Source organism: Lycorma delicatula, chromosome 4, assembly GCF_047948215.1.
Source record: "Lycorma delicatula isolate Av1 chromosome 4, ASM4794821v1, whole genome shotgun sequence".
Taxonomy (NCBI): Eukaryota; Metazoa; Arthropoda; class Insecta; order Hemiptera; family Fulgoridae; genus Lycorma; species Lycorma delicatula.
In genome coordinates, this window is record NC_134458.1 from 80,857,863 (window position 1) to 80,884,500 (window position 26,638).

Genomic DNA, 26,638 nt, shown 5'->3' on the forward strand with positions numbered 1-26,638 from the left:
TCGTGGTTAAAGCGTCCAAATAATCTTTTATTACATTTTTTTTATCGCTTTTTTTATTTATCTTTAATTACATTTTATGACAATGTATCTTATACATCCGTAACAAAAAACTGAAATCAATAGTACTTTTTTAATTTTATACGACTTCTTTTTTCAAAAATGCTTCTACGGATACGAGTCTCCGAACCGCCTACTGCTCTGCATGGGACTTCAAATTAAATTAATTTATACGTCGTATCTAAATTAACTTTGTAATCGTAATTAAGGTAATGACAACTTAGTTTAATGATATATAATACTGAAGAGAAATGTTTACTTAACTGTAAAATATAACAAAAAAAAAACCCTCAATAAAAAAAATATATATACGACGTTTATGTCTTAGTAAAAAGGTTACGTAATAATCCATCATTGACCTTCTAGTAACTAATGTTTATTAATAACGGTAGAAAACAGTTGAAATGTAAATTTAATTTACTGTTTATGATTTAAATAAGGGAGAAATATTTGTATGGAAATTTATATTTTCAATACATTTATTAAGTTTATAACTTACATACACAATTTTTTTTTAAAGCAAACTCAGTTATGAAATTTAAAAATTTTAGGAAAATTTAATTGTAGTAACTGATATCGTCCTTACAAATAATTATAAACTTAGTTGATAAGTAATCTCAGAAAATTTATATGAATGGAAAATAACTGCCATGCCGAAATTATGAATATATACGTTAACTATTCTCTATTAGTTTATGATCTCATAGTTTAAAGTATAAAGCCAATTTCAAAAAAGACTTATTTCTCAAATTAAACTTGAATAGCAAAATGGAAAACGTTTTCCAGTTGCTGGTATAGTAAATCATGATGAAATTCATTTCATCGTTTATAAACGAATTAAATGTCCAAAACTTTAGGGATAACTATGTCGAAGTGTAGAGAAATAAGACTTATAAAATATGTACAAGAATTCTGATAGGAAACTAAGAGAGACAAACCGTAATTCAAAAAGAGTGAGGCAAAGATGAACTACCTCTTTTAGACTTGGGTACAGAAACGATAAATGAGTTGAGGGAATGATCTTATAGCTAAGAAATATTGTAAGTAGAATAAAATAATGAGGTTATGATTTATAGTTGATACTATTTTTTGGGCGTTTTCTGTTATGTGCCTAAATATCGGTTGCAGAGAGTGGATATCAATGACGTTTCTTCCTAACACATCAAAAAGGAGATACTACGCAACGAATGGTAGATAGCGATAATAAAAATAAGTTGCAGATACTACACAGTAAGGAAGCATTGTAAAAAAAAATCACTTTTTAGAATAAAATTCAATCGGAAAATAAACAAGAATGATATGGATCATAAAGAAATAATGAACAAATATTAAGAAAGGAAAAAGGAAACTATGCAACTCTATTACTATATTTATTTACTTCTGACATATGTCAGAAGTAAAGAATACATGGACACAAGTAAAGAAGATATCAGAAACAAATTAGCATATGGAAGGGCAACTTAAATGCAGAAAATAAGTATATTATTATTATTATTATTATTATCATCAAACATAGAAGTAGGAATTAGAAAGAAAATCTTGAAATATATATGTAAAGAGTGCAGGGCTTTATAGCAGCAAATACGGGTAACAGAAGGCCAGAAAGGAAGAGAATTTAAAATTGCGTCAGTTGATAGGATGAGAAATTGATAGTTTTAAATGAAATTGGGTAAAAATTGGCAGAATAAACTTGTAAATGGCAGAATATTGTTAAAAAATGTATACACCATTAGACTGGTTGACCGTGAATAAAGACATCTAGGTTTAATTAATTTGGTATTATTAAAAGGAAGCGTAGATAGTAAAAATATAAAGGAAAAAAATTAGAATACTTAAATGGAAGATCAGTGAAATAAAGGATTTGTGATGTAGAAGATAGGCTAAAATTAAAAAAGAAATGTATAGTTTCAAAACGAGAAGAAAATAGAATGAATTTTGAGCCAGATTTTATTTCCTCTACGATGAAAAAAGTATTGTTTAGTGATAAGTGAGATATAACTGAAGCGAAAACACAATAAAACGATTTCGAATAAGTGGTTTTTTTTGGTTTTTTTTTTATAAAAAAGGCGCTTCAGATTTTACGTAATTTGAATGAACTAATCGTTACGAAGATTTGAATGATTCAAAATTTCAAATATACACTATATTTCAATTTCGAAAGTTAAAAAAAAGAGTACAAATTTCACATAAAGTTGGATTTAAAATACATACAGAAATTTTAAGATATTTCAATTCGTATTTAGTTATAAATTTCTGCTTGCAAAACAAAATAAGATAGGTAGGGGAAAATAAAGCGTTTTCTAACATGTTTGTAAGAACACGAGTTATGCTGTTTCTCACTCTCACTCTCTCTCTCTCTCTCTCTCTCTCTCTATATATATATATATATATATATATATATATATATAAAAAAGAGTTTACAAATTTCACATAAAGTTGTGATATATATATATCTTTCTGTAGAGAAAAAGAGAGAGGATGATCGAGGGGGGTATACTTCTTTGAGAATCGAAATAGGTACTAACTATACAGATCCCTATGTGTATAGTTGAAGTTGCTGGAGAATTTTTCAACATCAATAAATCAATAAATTGGTTTTCTTCAAGATGCAACTCATAGTGACCACTATACACGTTTTCTTTATATAAAATTGTTTCATGGATTAGTTAAAAGCTTATTAAAATAGTAAATTTGCTTTTATCCTTTTCTCTGGTGATTAAAACATTAATCATTTCCTTAAAAACAAATTAAGTTCAATGCAATGCATTTAAAATAAAGCTTTTCAGCATAGAAGCGTCAACTCATAAACCGGAAGACTTTTATTTTTAATTCGTGTTTAAGTCACAAGAATAAGCTATGATAAATGATTATATCGGAATAAAATAACTATTAGAACATTCAGGAAATGTTTACGTAAATAAAATCTTCAAATAAGTCATTTTAGCTACTAACTAATCATAATCATCAGTACTTATAAAGGAAACGGTAAGAATAAATATAAAAAATTACACAGAGAAAGAGAGAGAAAGATTCAAATGACTGGTGCACATTTTTTTGTCTTCGTGCTTATGCGACTGTATTGCTTATGACTTCATACATGTTTATGTATAGTTTTTTTTTACTGCTTCTCTTTTTTATATTTACATCTTTAAAATTTCCTTTTTAATTACTGATAAATTTTTAATAATAATCAAAATGAATAGGGAATCGTAGATTTTTATTTCAGAAAAACTATTCTTGAACGTTCTTTTTGTTATTATATTCGTAATTTGTTTATTTATTTATTGTCAATAACAAAATACATTAAAATATAATAAAAAAATTTGATGCAATACCAACATTACACATTTTTAAAAGAAATTCGGTTTTGTTGAATTCACTTAAAACGTAAAAAAAGATTAATATTATTTTAAATATCTATTTAACGAATAATAAATTATTTTGGCTTTACCAGCAAAAGGTACCAAACCTTGTCCGCTAGTGGTAGCATTCATTTAACTGTGTGAATAGATCAGACCTGTAAGTCGATAACAATAAAAATAGGCGAGCGAGAACTACCCGCAAAATGACACGGTACCGATCAGCATCGTTCTAATCGCTAATTTCCACATTAATTTATGTTTTCAAGGGTTCTGAATATGAAGTTTATTTTGATCTAAAATTGAGGGAACATTATCGAAAAATTGGTATTTTAGCAAAAAATTAAAAAAATATTTTTTCATGATTTTTTGTGTCTAACTCATTACATCAGCCGGATATAATATTTCTTAACAAAATTTTAACATTATGATCTTCAAGCGATTCTTCGAAAAACAAGACCAAAGCGAATTTTCTAAAGCATTTTCCGGATGAGTTATGATTTTTTTGATAAGTTTAGGTACATTTTCACAAGTTAGTAAATTCAATTGCAAAAGTTGAACGACGATGTTTAAAATTTTCACTTTTAACCCGTACGGTATCAAAATTTAAGGCATTATGAAGTTTTTCATAAAATTATAGCTCTAAATATGGCATAGAAAAAAGTTATGGAAATTTAAAATACACCGTACGCAGCGAGCGCGCGAGCTGCCTTTGGCGCCAGCTATTTGCGCACGCCGACTGATTACAAAAAAATATACAGTACTGAATGTTTTGTTTTAAGGTGTATTTTTATTGCTAATCAAACTATTTAATAAAAATATATACATTATTATATCTAATTATAACTGATAAATTTGAAAATTATTTTGAACTGAAGAAGCTGCTTTTGTATTTGCATTTTTTTTTTTTAGATGGATGTGCTTCGGTATCGATAAATTATTTAAAATTTGTTTTAAACTGTTTTCAATCTTGTTTAAATCTTCTAATTGTTTTTAATTGAAATCCACATTTATTGCAATTGAATTTTTAAGTTTTGAACTTCAACCAGTTGGTACATGCATTTATTAACTAATACTCCATCGCTAAAAAACCGTGCATCATGTCTTGACAGGTTTTCTCACGGGCTGTCGGCTCATCTATCACGCATCGCAGAACTGAAGGAGTTTTTTGGATTTTGTTTTTATTCTTCTGCTGCTTACAAAGTCAAACAATGTGATAAATTTATTCATAATTAGTAGAACGTATTCATTATTGTACATTTTTTTAATCGGTCGACATGGATGCGCAAATAGCTAACGCGAGAGGCAGCTCGCGCGCGCTACTAGGTATATTTTAAATTTTCGTAATATATTTTCTATGGCATATTAAGAGCTCTAACTTTGTGAAAAACTTCATAATGCCTTAAATTTTAATACGGTATGGGTTAGAAGTTAAATTTCCAAACTTCGTCACCAGGCTTGGATTTACACAGGGACAACGTGGGCCATGGCCCAGGGCGGCAAATTTTCGACTTTTTGAAAAATCGAAAATCGGTTAAACTGTTTGTCATTTTGTTGTGTAGCGACTATGAATCAATTCATATTCCAAACAATAGCATTATAGATATTCGTTTGAGATTTTACAATTTAAGGCTTTATTGTCGTCGCCGAGTTTTCATGTATTCATTATTTTCTTTATCTCCAGGATTTCTTTATCTTTAGGAGAATAGATTTTTCGGACAGCTTCAAATTTTATATGTATATGGTCACTCATTTTTGTGCCTTTTGTTTATTACTCTCTATTGTTCAGGGTTTGAGAGCTATTACCTGATATTCACAGCCAGGATCGGACCTTGCCCTCTCTCCAAATATGCACCCTCAATTAATTTACCATGGTTAAGTGTGGAAATTGTTTTTCCAAGCTCTTGCATTCGAGTACGTTGCTTAGCTTGGAAAAAAAGTCCTCCTCTATACGAATAACGTGCTCCCGTTTGAGTTGAGAATTGAAACTTCGACAACTTCGTAACCGATAATTGTTATTTGTGAGTGTTAAGTGAACCGTTTTTTTTTTTTATGTGTATCGCATTTAAATATATTTTATTCTGCTATTAAAAAATTTTCGTCAAATTTATGAATATCAATGATTGAAAAGGTAAAAAGTGAAAACGTGTTAGTGTATAGCAGTTACATAAATATTTTTCTAATTCTTAATTTTGACTACAGATAGAACACTACAAGTGACTATCGAAAAAAGTGTAGTGGAGCTGCTAACAGAAAAAGGGTGGCGGAATCTCTCATAGTTGATTCAACTCCAGACATCTCGCACGTGGATCAATTATCATTTAATTTTCGGTACGTGAAACCCAACGGCGTTCCTGTGGAGAGATTTTTTCAATTCATTGAAAATCCTGGACACAAAGCTGAAGCGTTAGCTGCTGCAGTTTTTACGTCGGATACTTGGATACTTTGGGATTGAATATTGCTGAATGTCGAGGGCAATAATACGACAATGCTTATAATATGTCAGGACAATATTCTGGTCTTCAAGCTCGAATTAAGAAGGAAAATGCGTTAGCAGATTACGTGCCGTCTGCTGCTCATTCGTTGAACTTGGTTGGTGGCTGTGTAGTGGAAAAATGTTCTGAAGCCGTTTCGTTTTTCTCACTTGTGCAATCTGTGTACCATTTTTTTACATCGTCAACGCATCGATGGGAAATTTTCCAAACACGCATTCGAGGCAACATAACAACGTTGAAATCATTGTCCACGACAAGGTGGTCGGCTCGTGCGGATGCTGTCACTGCTTTACAAGATAACTTTTCAGAAATCATCGAAATACTAGTGAGTAAGGAAGAGGATGAAACTGAAAACGCAATCACCAGACAGGAAGCAAAAGGAATCCGCAGCCAAATGGAACATCTCGAAACAGCATTCTTGCAAATTTTGTGGCATTTTCTACTCTCTAGGTTTAATAGTGTCAGTCAAAAATTGCAAGAAGTAAACATCATTCTGGTTGAGGTTATTGATTTATACAAAGGGCTTATAAAAATTGTCACAGATTATCGCAATGAATTTGATTTCTATGAAGAACTAGCCTTAGAAATGTCTGAAATCCAGGAGTACTAAACTGTGTTGAGAAGAAGGAGAAGAAGAATTCTACGTCCTGACGAAACGAGTTATGGAGAAGTGGAATTGACTGCCAGGGACTATTTTAGAGTTAATATTTTCAATGTCATCTTGGATAATTTATACAACGAATTGTGGATGTCAGCTTACGAAGTCATTAACAGCAAATTCGCCATTATTACGAATTTCAAACGTTTTAGAGATAACTCTGAAATTCGCGAGTCGTCCGAGATATTGAGAGAATGAATGTTGTTCGTCAGATCTTGAGCCATCTCTAGGTGATGAGTTTATACATTTTCACGCACATTGCGTTTCTCGAAATTTGCAAAACAAATCCCCTCTTGAGTTACTCAAATTTCTTCGGGAAAATGACATGTACACCGTATTTCCGAATGTGGAAATTGCATACCGCATGATTATTTGTACTGCAGTTACAAACAGCAGTGCTGAAAGGTCTTTTTCTTGCTTAAAAAGAATTAAGACATACCTCCGCTCCACAATGACTGAAGATCGCTTAAATAGCTTAGCTATAATGATCATCGAAGCTGATATTCTTTTAAAACTAGACTGTGAGCAGATTATAACAGATTTTACTACAAAAAACGTAAGACTAAAGTGTTTCTAAGCAAGTTACTATACATGTGGATAATGATTATATTTCAGATTCAATTTTTAAATATATTATTATATATTAAATAAAACATTTCAATAAAGGTGTAAATGCTTATATTTTATTTATACCAATTATCAATAAATGCACATGGTTTTAAAAAAAAATTTGGAAAAGGGCGGCATTTTTGCTATTGCCCAGGGGCGGCACTTGTGATAAATCCGGTCCTGTTCGTCACTCAACTTTTGCAATTGAATATGCTAACTCGTGAAAATGCACCTAAAATTTAAAGAAAATCATAACTCATCCGGAAAATGCTTTGAAAAAATTGCTTTGGTCTCGTTTTTCGAAGAATCGCTTGAAGATCATATCGCTAAAATTTCGTTAAAAAATATTAATATCCAACTGAGCTAAAGTGAGTTAGACACAAAAAATCATGAAAAAATTTTTTTTTTCATTTTTTGCTAAAATACCAATTTTTCGATAATGTTCCCCCAATTCTAGATCAAAATAAACTTCATATTCAGAACCCTTGAAAACATAAATTAATGTGGAAATTAGCGATTAGAGCTGATCAGTTTTTCATGTTTCTAAATGACTTTTTGGGGGTGTTTCGCTCGCCTTTTAGAAATGTTCATTCATGAGCATAACAAAATTATAGCAGTTGACAATCTTAGTAATAATTAAAAATTAGATACCTTGGCGAAAAACCAAAAGGTAAATTAGTTAAACATATTTAATAAAATAAACTATTTATATTAAATAAAAAATCATTTTTAATCCATTTCCTTAATTCTTTGTTGGTTTTATATTTGAAAACTTGAGCTTCAAAAAATTTATTTTTTGTAAGGTTCACAAGTCTTGTACTAATAAAAACTGTTTTCGTATAATGGTTAAATTTGAACGATAATTCCCATATTTCTTAATTGTATCATTTCTTAGTAAGTAAATATCTTAATTCGCTCATAATTTAAATTGTCCTATATTACGTTGAATGTGTATGATAAGGCTCTTAATGCATAACTAACCTACAGTCACGACATCAAATTCCAAAATTACTATTTCGTTTGAACAAAGTCTACGTTTATTTAATATGTTTTAGATTATCATTTTTGCATTATAAATAAATTATTCAAGTGAGAATCAAAAGTTCCATTCCAAACTAATAAAACATATTCATATTGTATTATAGACTTTTTCAAATTTACAGGCATCGACTACTATGGTCACTAGCCCTTCTCCCAAACAAAAAAGAAAAAAAAATGTTCCCTCCTTGATAAAATCACTAACGAACTAGAGAGAAGACTAGTCTTGTCAGACAGATCATCCAGAAACAGACTTGTCATAGGACATTAAAAATCCTAAAAGAACACAAAATGATTACCGGTACCTTCTGTACCGGTTTTTTACTGGTTTCTCTAATTGGTCAACTTTTAGTTTCCCATTAATGATGCGTTCGGCCATGTTCGTTTAAGCTTGTGCCAGTTCAGAGATTACGTCTTTTTTTTTTTTTGTTTAAAGGAGACTGCAAGAGCAGCAGCAATCTGAGCATAAGACGCAACCTTTGGTGATCTGATAAGTACAATCTTCCTAGCATTAAAGTAGCTGACCTTTTGCATGTCTTCACCTCCTGAATTGCTAGTTCTTTATAAACTTGATAGTTTCGCGATCTTGTAGAGTTGTGCCCATGACAAGTGACACAGACAGGTTTATCTCTGGATGGGTGATCAGGATACAATATCACACCACAAACACATATTTGTTTTCTTGTTCATGCGCTACTGTGTATCCGAATTTCAAAATACAGCAATGGAGTCGGGATGAAAGGACGAATATCTAGTATATGAAAGCCAGCTTTAATCTTCTCTGGACACTAGGATTTGAAAGTCAGGACGTGCGACGAGGAGAGTACAACGCTTCCTTTGCCACATGTATCAATCGTCAACATGCAACAAATCCTTGTCTATGGAGTTCTTCAACAATACCGTCTTCTGTGCAGTTCAGAAAATCCCTGCACATAACTACTCTTTTGGAGATATTTAGTGTACATACGGAACAATATCAATGTCAAAGCTATCTACTTGGCTTTGAGTAGGCGTGTCAATTGAAGGTCGTTGACGGTTTCAACAAACAGTCCCAAGAAGCCTTCCTTGTCTCTTTAACAGGCACTCCTGCAGCTTCCGTGATCTCTCAAACAATCACAAAAGACTAATCATAGTATAATTCCCTTCTTTCTTCTTTATCAACCAATATTTCGGCATCGCTTTATTATACATTGATCGAAACCTAGTTCGATCCTTTTTCTCAATATCACTAAACTCAACACTCTTCCTTCACTTCGCTTGCAAAGATAAAATCTATCCTGGATGAGGATTTTAAAGGAAACCCTCCGTCACAGAAATCGTGGAAGTGTAAGTTTCCATAGATTAAGAGTCGACAGTCAAAATATCGCAAAATGCGGGTGGAGAGGCAGTTGGGCATGTCTCAGATAATTGATCCTGTCCCTCAGTCATCCAATTCCCACAAATTTAACCCGGGCTGGGGGATCAGGTAATGCCTGACCCGCTATACCGACATCGCAGGGCCCGCACTTAGCCGTAAAGGCTCCGATACCGTTACCTATGGAACAATCCCTGCCAAGGGCCGAAGTGACTGACTCACGTTGAGCGGTGCACGACTTCGGCAAAGCAAGCTCAGATCACCCCACCCACAACCCGTTTTCCACCATAGGGAGGAGGAATAAGCACTCCCCAGCTGCACTCCGCCCAGTGTCGGTAAAAAAAATATCACGGTTTTGCCTCCCGACTCCGCTGCAAGTAGAAAAAAACGAGAAGCACAGCTGCAACCAGCTCGGGACCGCCAATTCCGTATCCCGCATAAAGCTCCTGAGCAATACAATTGCTCCGTTGGCCAACATACATAAGTGAAAGTACAGAAGTACTTTGTTGTTGCTCGCCCAGGACGTGTATATAGATGTAATTGCACGGATGTGGAGTTGGATTTTGTCTAGGATGTATTGCAATATTCATTATACAAATACAGAATATATTAATCTTAATAGTAGTACAGAAATTCTGGTATTGTGACACTGACCAATAGGATTGCAGGTTTTTAGAGAAATAATGAAATATTTAAATAAACTCATCGTTGATCGGGGGTGGGGTACCACGGTAAATACTCGTAAACCGGTTACTCTCATACCGACATGATTAGGGTGAAGAAGTCGAAAGCGTCAGTCGTAAACGAGGAAGCGGACTGTTAACAAGTCTAGCTGCCGGAGAGGTAGGATCTTATATTGGAAAGAAAGCAATCGAGGAAGCAAAGAAAGTAACCGGTAAAGTGATAAATACAGGTTTATATCTATTACCAATCGAATTATACATTCCGAAATATCAGTACTGCAGACTGATATGAATTTTTTTAAAAAGTCTAAAAAGAGGCGACCCCAGGATAAATAAATAATGATACTTCTAATGTTTTCTTCCGAAAATAATTCTGTCTGCATAGTAGACTGTAAAACTGATTATAATTTGAGACACTCTAAAGTTATGTGGAAGGTCCGTTACGTACAAGTCGCAGACGAACAACAATTGCCACTCATAAGAATGTTGGAAAACTATATGCCTACAACGATGGCTTTCCGAAGATGGAATCTATACGAGTACCCGTCTTTTCCTAGAATACAGAATAATGTGTGGATAATGAAATCTGTTTCTCAAGGGGAAAGGTCATGTTATGTCATAGTAAGATTCCAAACGGACAAAAAGAACCAAGTGAACAAGATCATTTCGAATTTTGACAACTGAAACGTCATAAATATGAGGTTGTATTTAAATTCTGTGTACTGTCCGTACGAGAAGAAGTGGGGCGATAACAATTTACTGTACAATATGTTAGTTCGGTTTTATAAATATTATTTTAACAAACAGTCAGGAGAAAAATTTAATCGGCATAGGCAACTTAATAAAATTCGCACCTTTATTCGTATTCGACTGCTCAAAGCACAGTGATGCGTTAAAGATGAGTTCGGTTGACATGCGGATTGAATTCGAATCTTCATCAAATATCCCCGAAAAAACTGCAGCATACTGTCTGATAATTACAGATTTTATGATGAAGTATGCACCGTTGTTGATATGATTAAAACGATTGTGTAAGCGATTAACATTGCTTAGAATGAGGCGATACAAGTGGATGTAACAAACATTCATTCGAAAAAAATTGTTTACTTGGAGTGATTTTTGATAGACCTCCTTGGAAAGATTTCACTCGTTAATAAAATAATCTCAACACGCCGATGTGCTACCTCTAGGATGGTATGGAAACGCAACCGATGTTCTCAGTTTATAAACACATGTATGTAGCATAAGCATAAGCGTATATAGCAATATCGGTTTTTTTCCATGTTTGGTTGTCATCGAAGGAGTAATTGCATTTCATGGGCTACTCAATAATAGTGACGATTTTATCATAAAGAAATTGGCTGTAGTAGATCATTACTCCCTTAGGATTCTTTTATTCCGACAGCCTATGCAAAATCTAACTTCAAACCGAGATAACGTCATGTGGTAGATTTGTTGAAAAAAACTGTCATCATATAGACTGGGATTACGAAGACGTTGTTTATACTGAGTATACGATGAAAACACTTTGTTCACGTTTCTCCAAGATATATACAAAGGGACAGGAAAAGATTAAATTCCTCCGTAGGTTCCACGACGACGTTCGGGAGATACCGGAAACCGCTCCTAAATCCGATTTCACAAATGTAGACATCTGTCCTCTTCACAAAAGAGGGAATTGTGCACTGCATAGTGCATGTTTCTAGATGGATTGGTTTATACAACAGATATACAGTAGATATCATCAAAGGACTTTTCCAGGTAAGCCGATCGGTTGCATTCGTTTCGATATACCGACATCGAGGATAAAGAAAACCTCGTCACTAAAGGATTTTATTATTCTTTCAATGACCAAAGCGTCAGATGTAATTAGTGCTATCAGTTTTGAAATTTGAACGACCATTGTGTATATTATTATGTATTCTGTGGATTACCCGTATTGTACGAAAACAGAGTACCAAAGAAATCGTTTAAATAATAGATGTTAAGTCGAAGACTGAAATATATTACAATAGGTACCAATGATGGAGAGGGTATTTCTCCCGAAAGATTTATTTTAAATTGGTGCAGATAATTCTGGTGACGGTCAGTCTTATTTTGTTCTTCGATGAATATGGCGGCAAAACTTGGAACTCTTAAGACCTGCTATGGTATTTGGAACATATTTCACCTCAATTTACCATAAAAATTTGTCAGAAGACGAGAAGGAGGATCTTATAAGAGACTGCATAACGTACACCGATGAAGATGATTCAGACAAGTGCCTGCAAAACCTTTAAAAAGCATCTGAATATTATCAGAGATAAAATTAACCGGGAATGCGAGGCTTTTTTGACAGCTTATCAGGCGGATACTATATCCGTAAGAAAAGCGTAGTACAGGAAAGCAATATCACTGATGGACGTCGGAAGTATAAGGCAAGTCGTGAAGTTGAGGTTCTAAGGAATGAATGTGTCTACTTGGGTCATTTCTGTCTTACCGAGCGATCCAATCTCTTCAACAGAAGAATTTTCATCTATTGTAACTACTATTTTCTCAAACGGAATAATCGGGAAGTTTGGTGCGATACCGGGAACATTTATTTTAGCATTACCGTTCTGTACGTACGCGCAAGACAGCAAGCGTCAGTGACCAAAATACTGTAATCCTCTTGGTTCGTGGAGGGGGATGACCTGAATGTCGTCACAGGGTCAAACATCAAGGCTTTCCTTCATTAAGTTCCATTTTTATACTTCTATTTTTATTTACTTGTTTTTTTCAAACGATAAAATAAATAAATATTGAAGTCTTTTTTTCATTGGAGTATTGCATAATGCAATAAACTAATCTGTGCTGTTTCAGTTAATAACGGATGAATCAATGGCATCTCATTTCTATAAACTGATCAGGCATTCTTTTTTAGTTTAGTGCCTGTATTTGATATTAAAAACAAATAAAACTTGCATAATACAGCCCAATCTGTGATTTTGTTAACAGGATGGAATTTCGTTTTATTTTTATTTTTTATTTTTTTTAATGAAAGAAGCTGAAATTGTTGTAGACTCATTAAAAATAAACAAGAAAGATGCGTATCAACATTTTGTTTAATATATGGGTAGACTTACATGTGATTATGTGTTGGGTATGTATCTAACAGCCATGACATATATGTTTTATTCGTTTACTGAGAAAAGAACATGAAATAAGTAAAAATAAGACGAAGTTCTGTTATATCTTTGCTTATCATTAACTACTTACATTTAAGCTCTCGTGGAAAATATGAAGGCATCTGAATTTTTTAAGCCAGCAGGAAAAACAGATTAATATGTAGATTTAATTTTTCACTGTTAAATAATTCATCTACATTGACCTGATGCATATGAGGACAAATTGAACACTGACTCTTCCTTCCCAGTTACATTCATGGCAAGCATATATAATATCGAATAAAGCGAATATTTTATTTGTAGTTCAGGTGTGATATATGTAAACTACGAAACTATTTACATTGCAAAAAAAATTATTTTATATATGTATATATAAACTCCTATATAGAATTGAATTGTACGATCGTTAGATTAATCATTTAAACTATGTAAATATTAGAAAAGTTTTGATTTTAATCCTATTATTTGTCACATATACAGGCGTGTAAGAGACTGGAATGGAATGCAAAGTTGGCAGGAGTGTATTACTCCCTACTTTATCGCAGAACCTGGACAGAGTCCCTTGCTGCTGGATCATTCTAATCGGGCTTGTTTTTAAAAGGGTTATTTTTTTAATCTCGGATCTAATTTTTCAAGTTTTGTCTATTATTATTTTAGTGAATTTAAGACGGATTTAATTGCATTCCAATCCGTTGTTAAACCAGCGTTATCGAACCTATTTCATGGGCCGACCGCGGAAGGCTAGGCTTATAAAGCCTGTCCTCCCGACGTAATTCCCCTTCAGACCGTCCACTGAAGTCCTTTCGGTGCTAACTCTTTAATAGGCTAGCAGGAATACGCCACAACGGGGCACTAGCTATAAGGAGGGAGCAATGCGTCCCCTTTTCCGGAGGAGTCGCAATTGCTGGGATATTTTGTCTTACTGTAAGTTTTTTAAATTTAGACCGCGTTTTTGTTTTATGCGCGACTTACCGTGTTTGACGTCTTCAAACTATATAACTCGCGAAAACTTTTCACTCGCGACCCCGGAAACGCGTCTGACGCACTATTCCGTTTATGGCTCATGCGATATGGAGGCCCCTAAGCCTGGTTTGTCGATGTGTAAGAGACTGTGGGAGAATACTGCTTATATATGCTTCCCAACTCCCCATCACGCATGCGCAACACTAGCCTCAATTCACATGATTTACTACCATCATATCATCTAATTATCAAGTTGAAGCTTTTTGTTATAGCCAACAGAATTCACAAAGCAATATTCATTTTTGTGTTACTATAAGAATTCCGGTTTTGTTTTGGTATGAATTTCTCGCAATAAAAATATGAATTTAAACTATAATTTTCGTTTGATTGTGTCAACTATGCAAAAAAACAAAAAAAAAAAACAGATGAATATATTTGTATGAATCTTGCAAAGCATTTTTATTTTTAACCTACATTATCCGATATCTTATAAAATATACTCTAGGAATTTTGTTTCAATTTTGATTACTAACGGTATTTTTTTCATTCAGTAAATTAAAGAATATCAAATTTTGGCCAAAACACTTGTAATTTTTAGAATGGACTGTACTTTTTTATATAAAGTTTCTTTTATATGAATAAAAGGAATGATTAAAACCAAACTGGTTATAAACAATAATAAAAGATTAGACTATTAGAGTGGGCGATTGTCTGTACCTATTGTAAATTAACCTCATTTTACCGCTTAAATTGTTATCTATTTACCGGCGCGGGGGGCTCGATTGATGAGGTTTAATTAAGATTTTAAGAATTTGATCTTAAGTTTTTTTTTCAGTAAAGTTTTAAAACAAAAATTACACACTTTTCTTCTGTAATCTTTTTTTATCGTTGAGGTTTTCTTTTAATTTTACATATTTGGTCTAGAAGTAAAAAGAGATTTGAATAAGAACTATATAATTTTTTCATTTAAAAGCATTTTTCAAGGACACCATTACTAGTCAGTGAGACTGCCAACACGAAGCACGCAACCACACATGCGCAAGAGCACACACACAAACACGCCCGCATACACATTAGCGCGCGCACTTTTTATATTCCCAGAAAGATAAAGGAACTGTTAGAATAAAAATGACTTACTTTTCTTCAAACTCAGCAGGACTAAGTTTAGAACGTTCATCAACAGAATCCACACTACGGCAAAAAGAACAGTCTTCAGGTGGCCTTAAGGCTCTTGTCAACGTATCAGGCATTCGGATAGTACACTGTAATATAAGAAAATGTCATTAAAATTGATTAAATAAATTTAAAAATATATGAAAAATGACACATTTTTTAAATTAATTATATATATATCATTAAGAGTGGTTAATTGGCAAATTCTTTTTTCTTCTACGGCACATATATACTATAAATTTAAATGTAAAAGACTATTAATAAATATATATAAATATCAACTTAAATGAATTTATTTAAGTTTATTTTCTTCTTGATTAGAAATAATTAAATATAATAACAAAACATAGTTTACTTAAAAATATTACCTTTATTAATCTCTTGAGTTAACCAATCAACTACACAAACTTATAAATTAAATACACTAAGTTTCACCGTAGAATTCTTTAAGTTTCCTCAGGTGAAAATACACATTCATACACACATGCAAACCTCTCTTACATACTTAATAATGTAGACTACTTCGTAGTGTAGAGAATTTTGTATGATGTGTGTATGAATGTGTATTGTCACTTGAGGAAGCTTAGAGACTTCTAAGTGAAACGTAGTGTATTTAATCTATAAGTTTGTACTGCTGATTGGTTAACCCAAAAGCTTAATAAAGACAATATTTTTAAGTAAAATACGTCTTGTTTTATATATATATATATATATATATATATATATATATATATATATATATATATATACAGGTTATCATAAAATAATAGTGCGGTTTTGAACATGGTTTAAATTAAAACAGAATTACTTACAGTATATGTTTTTTATTTTTCAAATTTGTAGTCGCAAACATTTTTTTACATAATTAAAAAATTTCAATATGTGCGCCCTTAGTCGCTTGACAAATGTCCAAACGATACTCAACTTCTCTGCAAACATTAGTTAACATTTCTTCGTTAATGGTTGTCATTGCTTCATTAATCCTGTTTTCTAAGTAGTTTAAGTCGCGAATTTTTTGTGTATATACAACGCTTTTGACGTACCCCCACAAGGTGAAGCTGGTACGGAGATATTTCGAAAAATATTATTTTTGTATGGAATTAACTTATATTACTACGATATATTAGTTTCCTGAAACGAAGAAAGTCTGCAAAACATGGACTCGCTAGGTGAAGCTGAGATCGAGATATTTCATACAATTTTATTTATTCATGGAATTAACTTATATTACTAAGATATATTAAATTCCTGAAACGAAGAAATAATTTTTTCGAAATATCTCAATCCTAACCACACTTTATGATTCCATATTTTGCAGACATTCTTCGGTACAAGTTACTTATTATATCTTAGTAAAAAAGTTAATTCCATACTTAAATAAAATTGTTTAAAATATCTCGATCTCAGCTTCACCTAGCGAGTCCATGTTTTGCACACTTTCTTCCTTTCAGGAAACTAATATATCTTAGTATTATAAGTTAATTTCATGCATAAATAAAATTTTTCGAAATACCTCGAACCCAGCCTCACTTAGCAAGTCCATATTTTGCAGACTTTCTTCGATTCAGGAAACTAATATATCTTAGTAATATAAGTTAATTCCATACATAAATAAAATGTTTCATAATATCTCGATCCCAGCTTCACCTAGCGAGTCTATATTTTGCAGACTATCTTCGTTTCAGGAACCTAGTATATCTTAGTAATATAAGTTAATTCCATAGATAAATAAAATTTTTGTATGTTGAAACATGTTGCAGTCGTAACCACAACGTCAGTTCTTGTATTGTTGTTGCGGTGAGTTTAGTGAGTTACTATGTTCTCGGATAAACACAAAGCAAAATGTGTTTTATTGATGGCTGATTTGAAATACGTAATTTTTGTTCAACGTGCGTTTCGACGTGAATTCGGAAGAGATCCATCACACAAATATAACATAACACGTTGGTTCAAACAATTCGAAGAAACTGGATCAGCTAAGAAACAGAAATCATCCGGCAGACCAAGTGTACCAGACGAAACGGTTGAACTAATTAGACAATCGGCAATTAGAAGTCCTGGGAAGTCCATCCCCCGTCGAAGCGTCGAATTAGGTATTCCAAAATCAACAGTTCACAAAGTTTTACATAAAAAACTGAAATTACACGCTTATAAAATCCAGATACTGCAGGAATCCGATGATGGTGTAAAACGTTACAATTTCGCTGTTGAAATGTTGGACAGAATAAGTGAAAACGAATCATTTTTAGACGATATAATTTTTACAGACGAAGCTACATTCCATGTTAATGGATGTGTTAACAGACACAATTCACGAATATGGAGCTCTGAAAACCCACACGCAATTATTGAGAAACAACGCGATTCGCCTACAGTTAATTTTTGGTGTGGTGTGATGAAAAATCGTGTAATAGGGCCTTTCTTCTTTACTGAAAAAACAATTAATGGAGTTATGTATCTTGACATGTTAACCGATTATTGCTTTCCTCAGCTGGATGAACTCGAAAACATTCATCAACTTCATTTCCAACAAGATGGTGCTCCCCCGCCCTTCAATCCATTGGTCACGGACGCTTTGAACGAAAAATTTGGAGATCGTTGGATAGGCCGGCAAAGACCCATACTTTGGCCTCCAAGGAGTCCAGACCTGACACCTTGCGAGTTTTTCTTGTGGGGGTACATCAAAAGCGTTGTTTATACACAAAAAATTCGCGACCTAAACCACTTAGAAAACAGGATTAATAAAGCAATGACAACCATTAACGAAGAAATGTTAACTAATGTTTGGAGAGAAGTTGAGTATCGTTTAGGCATTGGTCGAGCGACTAAGGGCGCACATATTGAAATTTATTAATTATGTAAAAAAATGTTTGAGACGAGAAATTTGAAAAATAAAAAACATAAACTGGAAGTAATTCTGTTTTAATTTAAACCATGTTCAAAACCGCATCATTCTTTTATGATAACCCTATATATATTTAATTTATGAGTATCTTTTACACAAAATAGATAAAAATACTTTGCAAACCAAACGTAGTTAAATAATTGTCACTAACCAACATCGATTTTACATCTTCTCAACGATATTTGTATGTTATCAAACAATAACTTTTAAATAAATTAACAGATTTCAATAAACTGAAATTCTTCCTTTAATCTGTAACTTTATTGAGAGAGAATAAATTTCCAACAGATCCGTCCTTGATATTCGAAATTAGGATGCTCAAACTCCTCAAGACATCTTTGCAAGTCATTTAAAATTATACCTGCCGTTGTTAGATTTGAATCCGTTTGCTCAGACATCATATGAGCTGCAATGATTTTAAAGGAATTCATCGAATGAATTTTTAACGGCGATTAAAATTCTGGTAAGGTAGTTACAGGGGTAACTACTGACTTCATGATAAACATAAAATATTTTACAATTAGTCGCATTGAAAAGAGTTTCAAAAATATTTTTATAATATTTTATATTGAAATTTAAACAGAGGGCTATATTTCCCTCTTCTTGAAATACTTTTATTACTTACACAAATAAAAATAGTTAGGAAAATATTTTAACAGAAAAAATTTAAAGAAAAATACCATTTTAAACAAATTTTATGGAAATATTTTTTCTCATTTTTCCTTTGTTCCCATTTTATAGGTAAGATTGATAACCTATTCACCAGTTGATTATCCGGCCTTTCTAGCCTAGGTAATTTAAGTATTTTTTTATATAAAAATTAAATGTTCACGAAAATCTTTAAAAAACAATTATCATCATTATTTTTGTGCAGCTTTAATTTCCATAGCTGGATGTAGAAAGTAACCAGTTTTAGTGCCACAGAACTGCTAGTCATTATTGCAACTAATGTATTAATGAGACTGGTTTTTTATTAGCTAACATGTAATAATACATATAAATAAATTATTTTATCATGATTGTTTCTATAAAGTATCCTGATCTTAGACATGTCCTTGACCCTCAGCAATGTCTCTATATTCCATTCTATTCCTTGACATTTCTTTTTTTATTTCGATTTCCTTATAGGTCATTTATTATTTCTATTCTTAGATGCCTTACTTTTTCACCTTTTAGTAATCGTTCAAATATAATTAAATCAAGCTCCTTCTCTACATGAAATTATTTTTTTATTAATTAATTTTATAAAATAACAAAAACTAAATAAAAAAATTTCTAAAAATCAAATTAAAAAAAAAAATTAAATTACCCAGACAAACGGAACGAGTTTTACTACAATGTAATCTTTTGCACTTTTAACAAAAAATCCTATAACAAAAAAAAATTATAGGAACTAGAAAGCTGAAAGTTTAAATACTCGCCTAAAATGACGCAAAGATGTGCAAGAAAGGATTAACAAAAAATTAGCCATTTTAAGTAAGTATAGATCTTTAAACACCACTGTCAGTACGATCCTTCTATACTACGGAATAGTAATAACTTTCTAAGAAAGTATTTTACAAAAAAGACAGTTTTTTTGTATTTTATTTTTTAACTTATTCTGATTTTATACTTTCCTGTTAAAAAATAATTTTAATACATTGCCTAAAAACAACAAAATAAAAAGTAGATTTTTTTTTTGTTCAAATAAAATACTTATTGATAAACAAACAACGGGTATATTTTATAACTCCAATAACAATGGCATATGAGTTAAATGAAGTAACAGGGTCTAAACACTCGTATCGTTATGAAAAAAAAAAACTTTTATAATAAAAATTGACTGTATACAAACTGTTAATTTCTCGAAAATGGTTCGATATTTTAAAATGAAAATCCTCTTACAGTCACATTTTTTTTTCACAAAGAATTGAGGCGTTTTAGATGAAAAAAAGGTTCCACCTTAAGTTTTAACACAAAAATGTAATTAGTTTTTTTGAAGACCCCCTAAATATGCAAAACGAAAACTAAATCCTAAGAAATTTAAATGAAAACACCGTGAGAGAGTTAATGGTATTTTTGAACTCTTCGATTCAATTATTTAAACTTCGTATCTTAATCTGAATGAAATTTACCGAGTACAACCTTCCAAGATCTATTACCCTGATGTTCCTGATACAGATACTGACTACAATCATTTAATCAGGGCAGCTCAAATGGATACACACACACACACACACATATATATATATATATATATATATATATATATATATATATACATAATTCCTATTCAAAATTCAAAAAGTGTCTAAGGAAAGCATGAATCAGTTTATTTCTGTTAAATTAAATTACGTTACAAAGAATTATGAATGACTCATATAGGTTTTGTATTTTTTAATACAAACTGTGTAAACTCGTATTATTTATTTCAAATTAAAGCCTCTTACTAACGGTAATAATGGTTTATTCCTTTATTAATAGATTAAATTTATCACCTTGGAATTAAAAACCCATTAAGTTTAGTCCTGATGGTTTGCACACAATGAGTTGTCCTTGACTCTTCGCATAACTGTCTACCTTGCTATATGACTCGGAATACGACATTAACTCCTTCCATCTCATTCTTTTTTCCCTCCTACCCTCATATTCCTTCTATTCCCTTAAATAATCTTGAAAAGTTCTAATTTTTAAGAACAATTGTTATTTTTCCGTATAACTTCCAATAATGATCTAAACCAATAACCCATTTTCGATTTTATAAGGTAAAATTCGATTTTATAACAAAGTTCTTTTGTGTTATTTTATAACGCTATTAGACAACAGGCATGCATACTTGGTTCTAAACGTCCTTATGCCCATCCTGACTCATGACCTTTAATATAAACCCTATAATGTAAAAATTAGGCTATAAAAACATAACGTAATGGATCCTAAACGCATATTTTACAAAAAAAACTTAAATGTTTTTTTTTTTGTCTGACCATTATAAAAACAAAAGAATTTGTTTGAATGAATTCCTTAGTAGAAATAATAACAGTAAGTTTCATTATAAAAGTTTTTATTTTAAATTTGGAATTTATTTTTTGATGATTTTTATTAATTTAATTATTACGTATTACAGTATTTACACTGTAAAACTGCATATGCAAAAACCAAAAAAATTATTCAGTGATTAATAACAATATTCAAAGATATTTAAAACAGATTGGTGTTTAATAGGATTTACGTCCTAGAAAAGATAGAAAAGGTGGAAGAAGATCGTCAAAGGGTAATTTTATTTTGTGGTAATTTCTATTAATTGCTCCAAAAATAAATACCTTTTATTTATTTTTATAAGTTGCGTTATGTTTTAACGCTAATAGGACACAGATTCCAGTACGGAATCTATGCATACTAAATTAAATTAAAAATGAACAAATTCAATAATTACAGGCAAAAATGGACAGTGATAAGCAAAAATAAAAAAACTTGTTAAAAACAGCATTATAGTTCGTAGTATTACTTTTACAATTAATACAATAGTTGTACTATTTTTTTTATTAAATAAAAAAAATAAATTCTTCATTCAAATTGCAACTTTTATTATAAAAAAACAATATCGTTCAAACTAATCCATAATAGTAATTAAAATATCAACTATTAAATAAATTCCGACGATTTAGTTCAAAGAGTTCAAGGGATTTTAAGAGAAAATCAAGGAATGTTAAATGAATCAATAAATTTTAACGATTCTAATTGATTTTGAGTACTGTTTTATTTTAGGTCAGACAGAGAGAGTTGTCCGAAGAAGCACCCTTAGTTAATAGGCTTTATAATGGCTAATATCTTGAAGTAGGATGGAGATATCACGGCATGATTTTCGTCATCGAATTTTTTATTACATTTTACTCAGAAATGATACGTCATATGACCATGATACCATTAAAAAAAATTAAAATCCAATATGGCGAAAACAAGATGAGCGCAAAACATCTGAGGGTAGGTTAAAAAATATTATTTATGTCCAAATAGATAAGGCATTAATTGTTAACAGGATTCCTTAAATTAAAAATTACAAAAAAATTGAGTAGAACTTACTTTTTATATACTGTATAAATATTATATGTTACCGTGAAAGACCGATATCTGGCAAATGCCGATATTCTCCGGTGAATACTGACACGTACCAAATATGTCGGTGAAAGACCGAAATATTTGATTTTATATTATTATACATTCGGACCTTCGCCGGTATGTCGGCAAATACAGGTAAGCTTTGGTGGTGGCTTTCAGGTGGCTTTTGGTGATCGAAACGATAATTATATTTTTTTTAAAAAATCACCCAATACCAATATCTAAGGTTACGAAAAACCGTCCTAAAAAAAGGAAGTTTAAATTTAAGCTAAACATAACCTACGCTCGCTAACTTCTTCTAATCAACGTTAAATATACAAATCGTAGGTTATTCTCCAAAATTGGAGGCGATCAATCAAATTCACCTCATTTATAAAAAAATTTAATCAAATTTTCAGCATTTAATAAATTGAAAGGGCCTATCAGGATATACAGAATATGTTAACTGCATGGATGGACGATAATGATACAAATAAATGGTTAGGTGGTTTGCCCTTTGTTCATTTTTTTAATAAAAATATTTTTATTCAACTTTCATGCGGAATGCGATATATATATATATATATATATATATATATATATATATGTATATGAAGACGAATTTTAATACAAAAACTAGGAAATTAAAGAAATGTTGATTTCTATGTAACTTAATTCGTTTAATATTTCATTTGTGTTTTCTTGATTAACTGAACAGCTTTATATTTAGTCCAATCATTTTTTTTTGTCTGTTTTATATTCTTCAGAATATTGCAGTTAAATTTTGGACTCCAGTAAAGCAAAACATTTTCTGAAAAACTATTGTTTTATAATAGGTTTTTTTAACCATGTCTAGTGTAGTTTTTTAACTATATCCTTGATAAAGTAAATCATTCTTAATGTTGTTGCTTCTGTTATGTTAGAATAAATCTAAATTTTTATGACAAAAGATGTTGAATCGGTGAAATTCTTACCAGTTATTTTTCATTTAGTTAGTTTTTATATTTTATTAGCCTCGACCAATTAGCCTGATTTTTGTCACTAAATTGTAATATTTGCAGCTTACAACTTATTTCAATATTTATTATAATAATAACAACAGAAAGCTGAACTTTTTTTAGAAATACCTAAAATTTAAACATTTCAAGGAAGAACAATTTTTTTCCATACTTTTTGGCCATAGTAGCTGAGAAATTGTGAATAAATAAATATTTGTATCGAATATGAAAATCGACTTTTTTTACAGTTACTGGGAAATATACGAGTATTAAACGTTGTATACAATTTTTATAAACATCCGATGTTTGGTTTTAAGTGAATTTTTCAGGTATTACAGCGCATTAGGGTTTTCACTAATCCTTTTATCAATTATCACTAAAAATTTTATTTATAAAATTACGCTGTTTGTTGTCAGATCTTACTTCCTTAAAAAGAAAGAACTGTATAATTAGAGATATATTTATTTATTTTTAGATATAGTCTACAGACATAAATGTTTCACCGTTTGTAAATGTTAAATTGCGGATAATAAATCACTCACTTTCTATTCTAATTGATACTGTCATTTTATATATTTTTAAAGCAGTTTTAGGAAAAAAAATCTCAGGAAAGTAATTAATAAATCGAAGATTTATTACAGGCATTTGTGAAAAGTTTACTCCGTTGAATAACGGTAAAATAAATAAAAAGGGGTAGAAAATAATTAAAAAAATGAAAATTATCATTTATAGAATTTTTTTTACTACTTTTTAAAGAATTTGTTACCTTGTTATACCACCAAGTACCTATCTCTAAGTACCGGTGAAAAAATATTACATTAAAAAAATCCATCATATAATTATTGAAAATAAAATTTCAGGTTTTACTTTTTTTATGACAATCCAGTGTTTTTGATACGAAATCTTTTAAAATTCATTTCATATTTTTACAAGATAGTAAAACCAAATAGCAAATAGGCTTGTTTGATGAAGCACGTTATGCTAATTATAATTTAATATAGGCTTTTTTTTATTACTAGTGGAATTAAAAACAAAAATTTTAATATAAAAATGTGTTAATTTGTAATTTTTTTTTATAAATAGCGCGATTTTATTTTCTGTAACAATTTATTTCACGACAGTGAAATACCTTCTTGTGATAAACAGAATATTACAAACACTTTTCTTTTGTCCGTGATAACTTTCAGATAAAATACTACTCCGCCATTTTTAATTTAATTATTTATTCTGAAATATTAAAATTAATATAATTTAATTTACGCACTATTTTATAAATTTAGATCATTTCTTTGTTACTGTTTCGTTTTAAAATCTTTCTAATAAACATTATTATTAAGAAATAACAAGTTACAATTTTTTAGAGAAAAAAGTGTAGCGTATAAATCCATTTTGCATTTAAATAAAGATTTTATTTTTTGCAGCTTGTGTTGCGTAATAAAAATTAAGATATAATGAAATCTTATACTTGCAGTAAAGCCGACCGTACCATTTTTTATAATACAATCGCGCTTCCTTTGTACCATAAGGCAACGTAACTATTACTGCCTTTAGTTGGATTAACACTTCACTTAGCCAAATTATAAGATCATGTGATTATAAGAAATACATTATGTTGAAATATTAGCCAAAAATAAAGTTAATTAATCTTAAGATTTTGATAAAATATTTTTATTTAATATTCATATCAATATTTTATAATTATGTCTATATTTTAAGGTTATGAAGTTTAACATTACTTCTGTAATATTTTTATTATTGTCATTATAAATTAAACATTTAGGCAAATGTATTATTCAACTATACCTTCAATTTGTAAATATATTTTAAAGATGCTTTCTTTATTTATATTTTTGGCATCTGTTTACGTGAAATAAACAGCGGCAAATATTATTTTTCTATTATTTTCAGTATTAATTAATAAATTATCTACTTTATCCTTCATTTATCTACCAATAGGGATCAAGATGGATAAAATATAGCTTAGTTAGATACTTCAATACATTACACAAGTTTAAAATTGTAGAGGTCCTTTAGGAACCACAACCTTTTCTCTGATGGCTCTTTAATTTCTGGAGGAGGGTTAACAGTTTTATTTTGCTGTACATATTTAAGTACGTACAAAAAAATCGGTAGATCAGTCATGACATTCTCTGATCGTGCTTAAAAATACCGATCCTCGTACGGTATGAGCGACCGTTGTCGGGAGGAAGTCTTGAATCTCCTGTGAGGTTGTTATTTCTTTCATCTTACGGTTCCCTTTGGGTAGGTCATCCCTCTTTCATACCAATTTTTCCTTATCTCGATCCATTCTTCCCATTTTAGGTGTAGGCCGGATTCCGCTACGACCTTGTTGAGGATACAGACTTGTAGAGCTCTTGCAACTTTACTGAGATCTGGTGGAGGGAGCTACTGTTTGTGGAAAAGTGAGGGGAATCCCGTTTCGCGACCGTCGGTTGTATAATAAAGCCAATTCAGTGAACACACACCTACTTGATACAAATTTTTTTTTATCTCTAATATTTCCTCAAATTTCTAATCTCTCCTAGAATTTAAATGCCATATTCTGATTTACGACTCCTAACATTAAGGAGAATGTTAGGAGTCTCCCACATAATAGGAGATTATGTGGGAGAATTATGAACAAATGAGTAAAAGGCGAAGATCAATAATAAAAATCATGTACAGTACTTTAAAAAGGGGGTAGCCTTGGAATTATATACCTTTATGGGAGTACATTAAAAAAATTTATTTTTATCCGTAATGAATGATTGTTTTCTAGTCACCTGCTACATCATGTATTGTGTATTTTTAGTGCGCAGATTCTTCAATTATTATACCGCATTTAACATGTTTTTTCGATTAGTTATTAACAAATATATTTTGAAAATACAAAAGGTACAGAATAAAATATTCTCTAAATTGATTGGTACGGCTACAATATCTGTTGAGCAGGTAACAGACAGACAAACGAGTGTTACCATAAGGGTTTCAAGGAAACGTTAAAATTTTTTTTCATTACATAAAATCAGTTTTAAAAAGATTACATGACATTTAATTCAATAAAGGTCAGTAAGAAATTGCACTGAAACCGGTTTTACTTCAGCCTATCTGGAGCAAAGTTGAAAA

At 31.1% G+C, this 26,638-nt stretch overlaps 1 protein-coding gene across 1 annotated transcript in view; it reads right to left on the minus strand.

Moving 5' to 3' along the window:
- Positions 1–26,638, minus strand: part of LOC142323588 (uncharacterized) — a 96,986-nt gene that overhangs the window by 24,674 nt on the left and 45,674 nt on the right. The window contains exon 2 of the mRNA XM_075363417.1: positions 15,500–15,624. Coding sequence (XP_075219532.1) covers positions 15,500–15,624 — 125 coding nt within the window. The remainder of the gene's footprint in view (positions 1–15,499; positions 15,625–26,638) is intronic.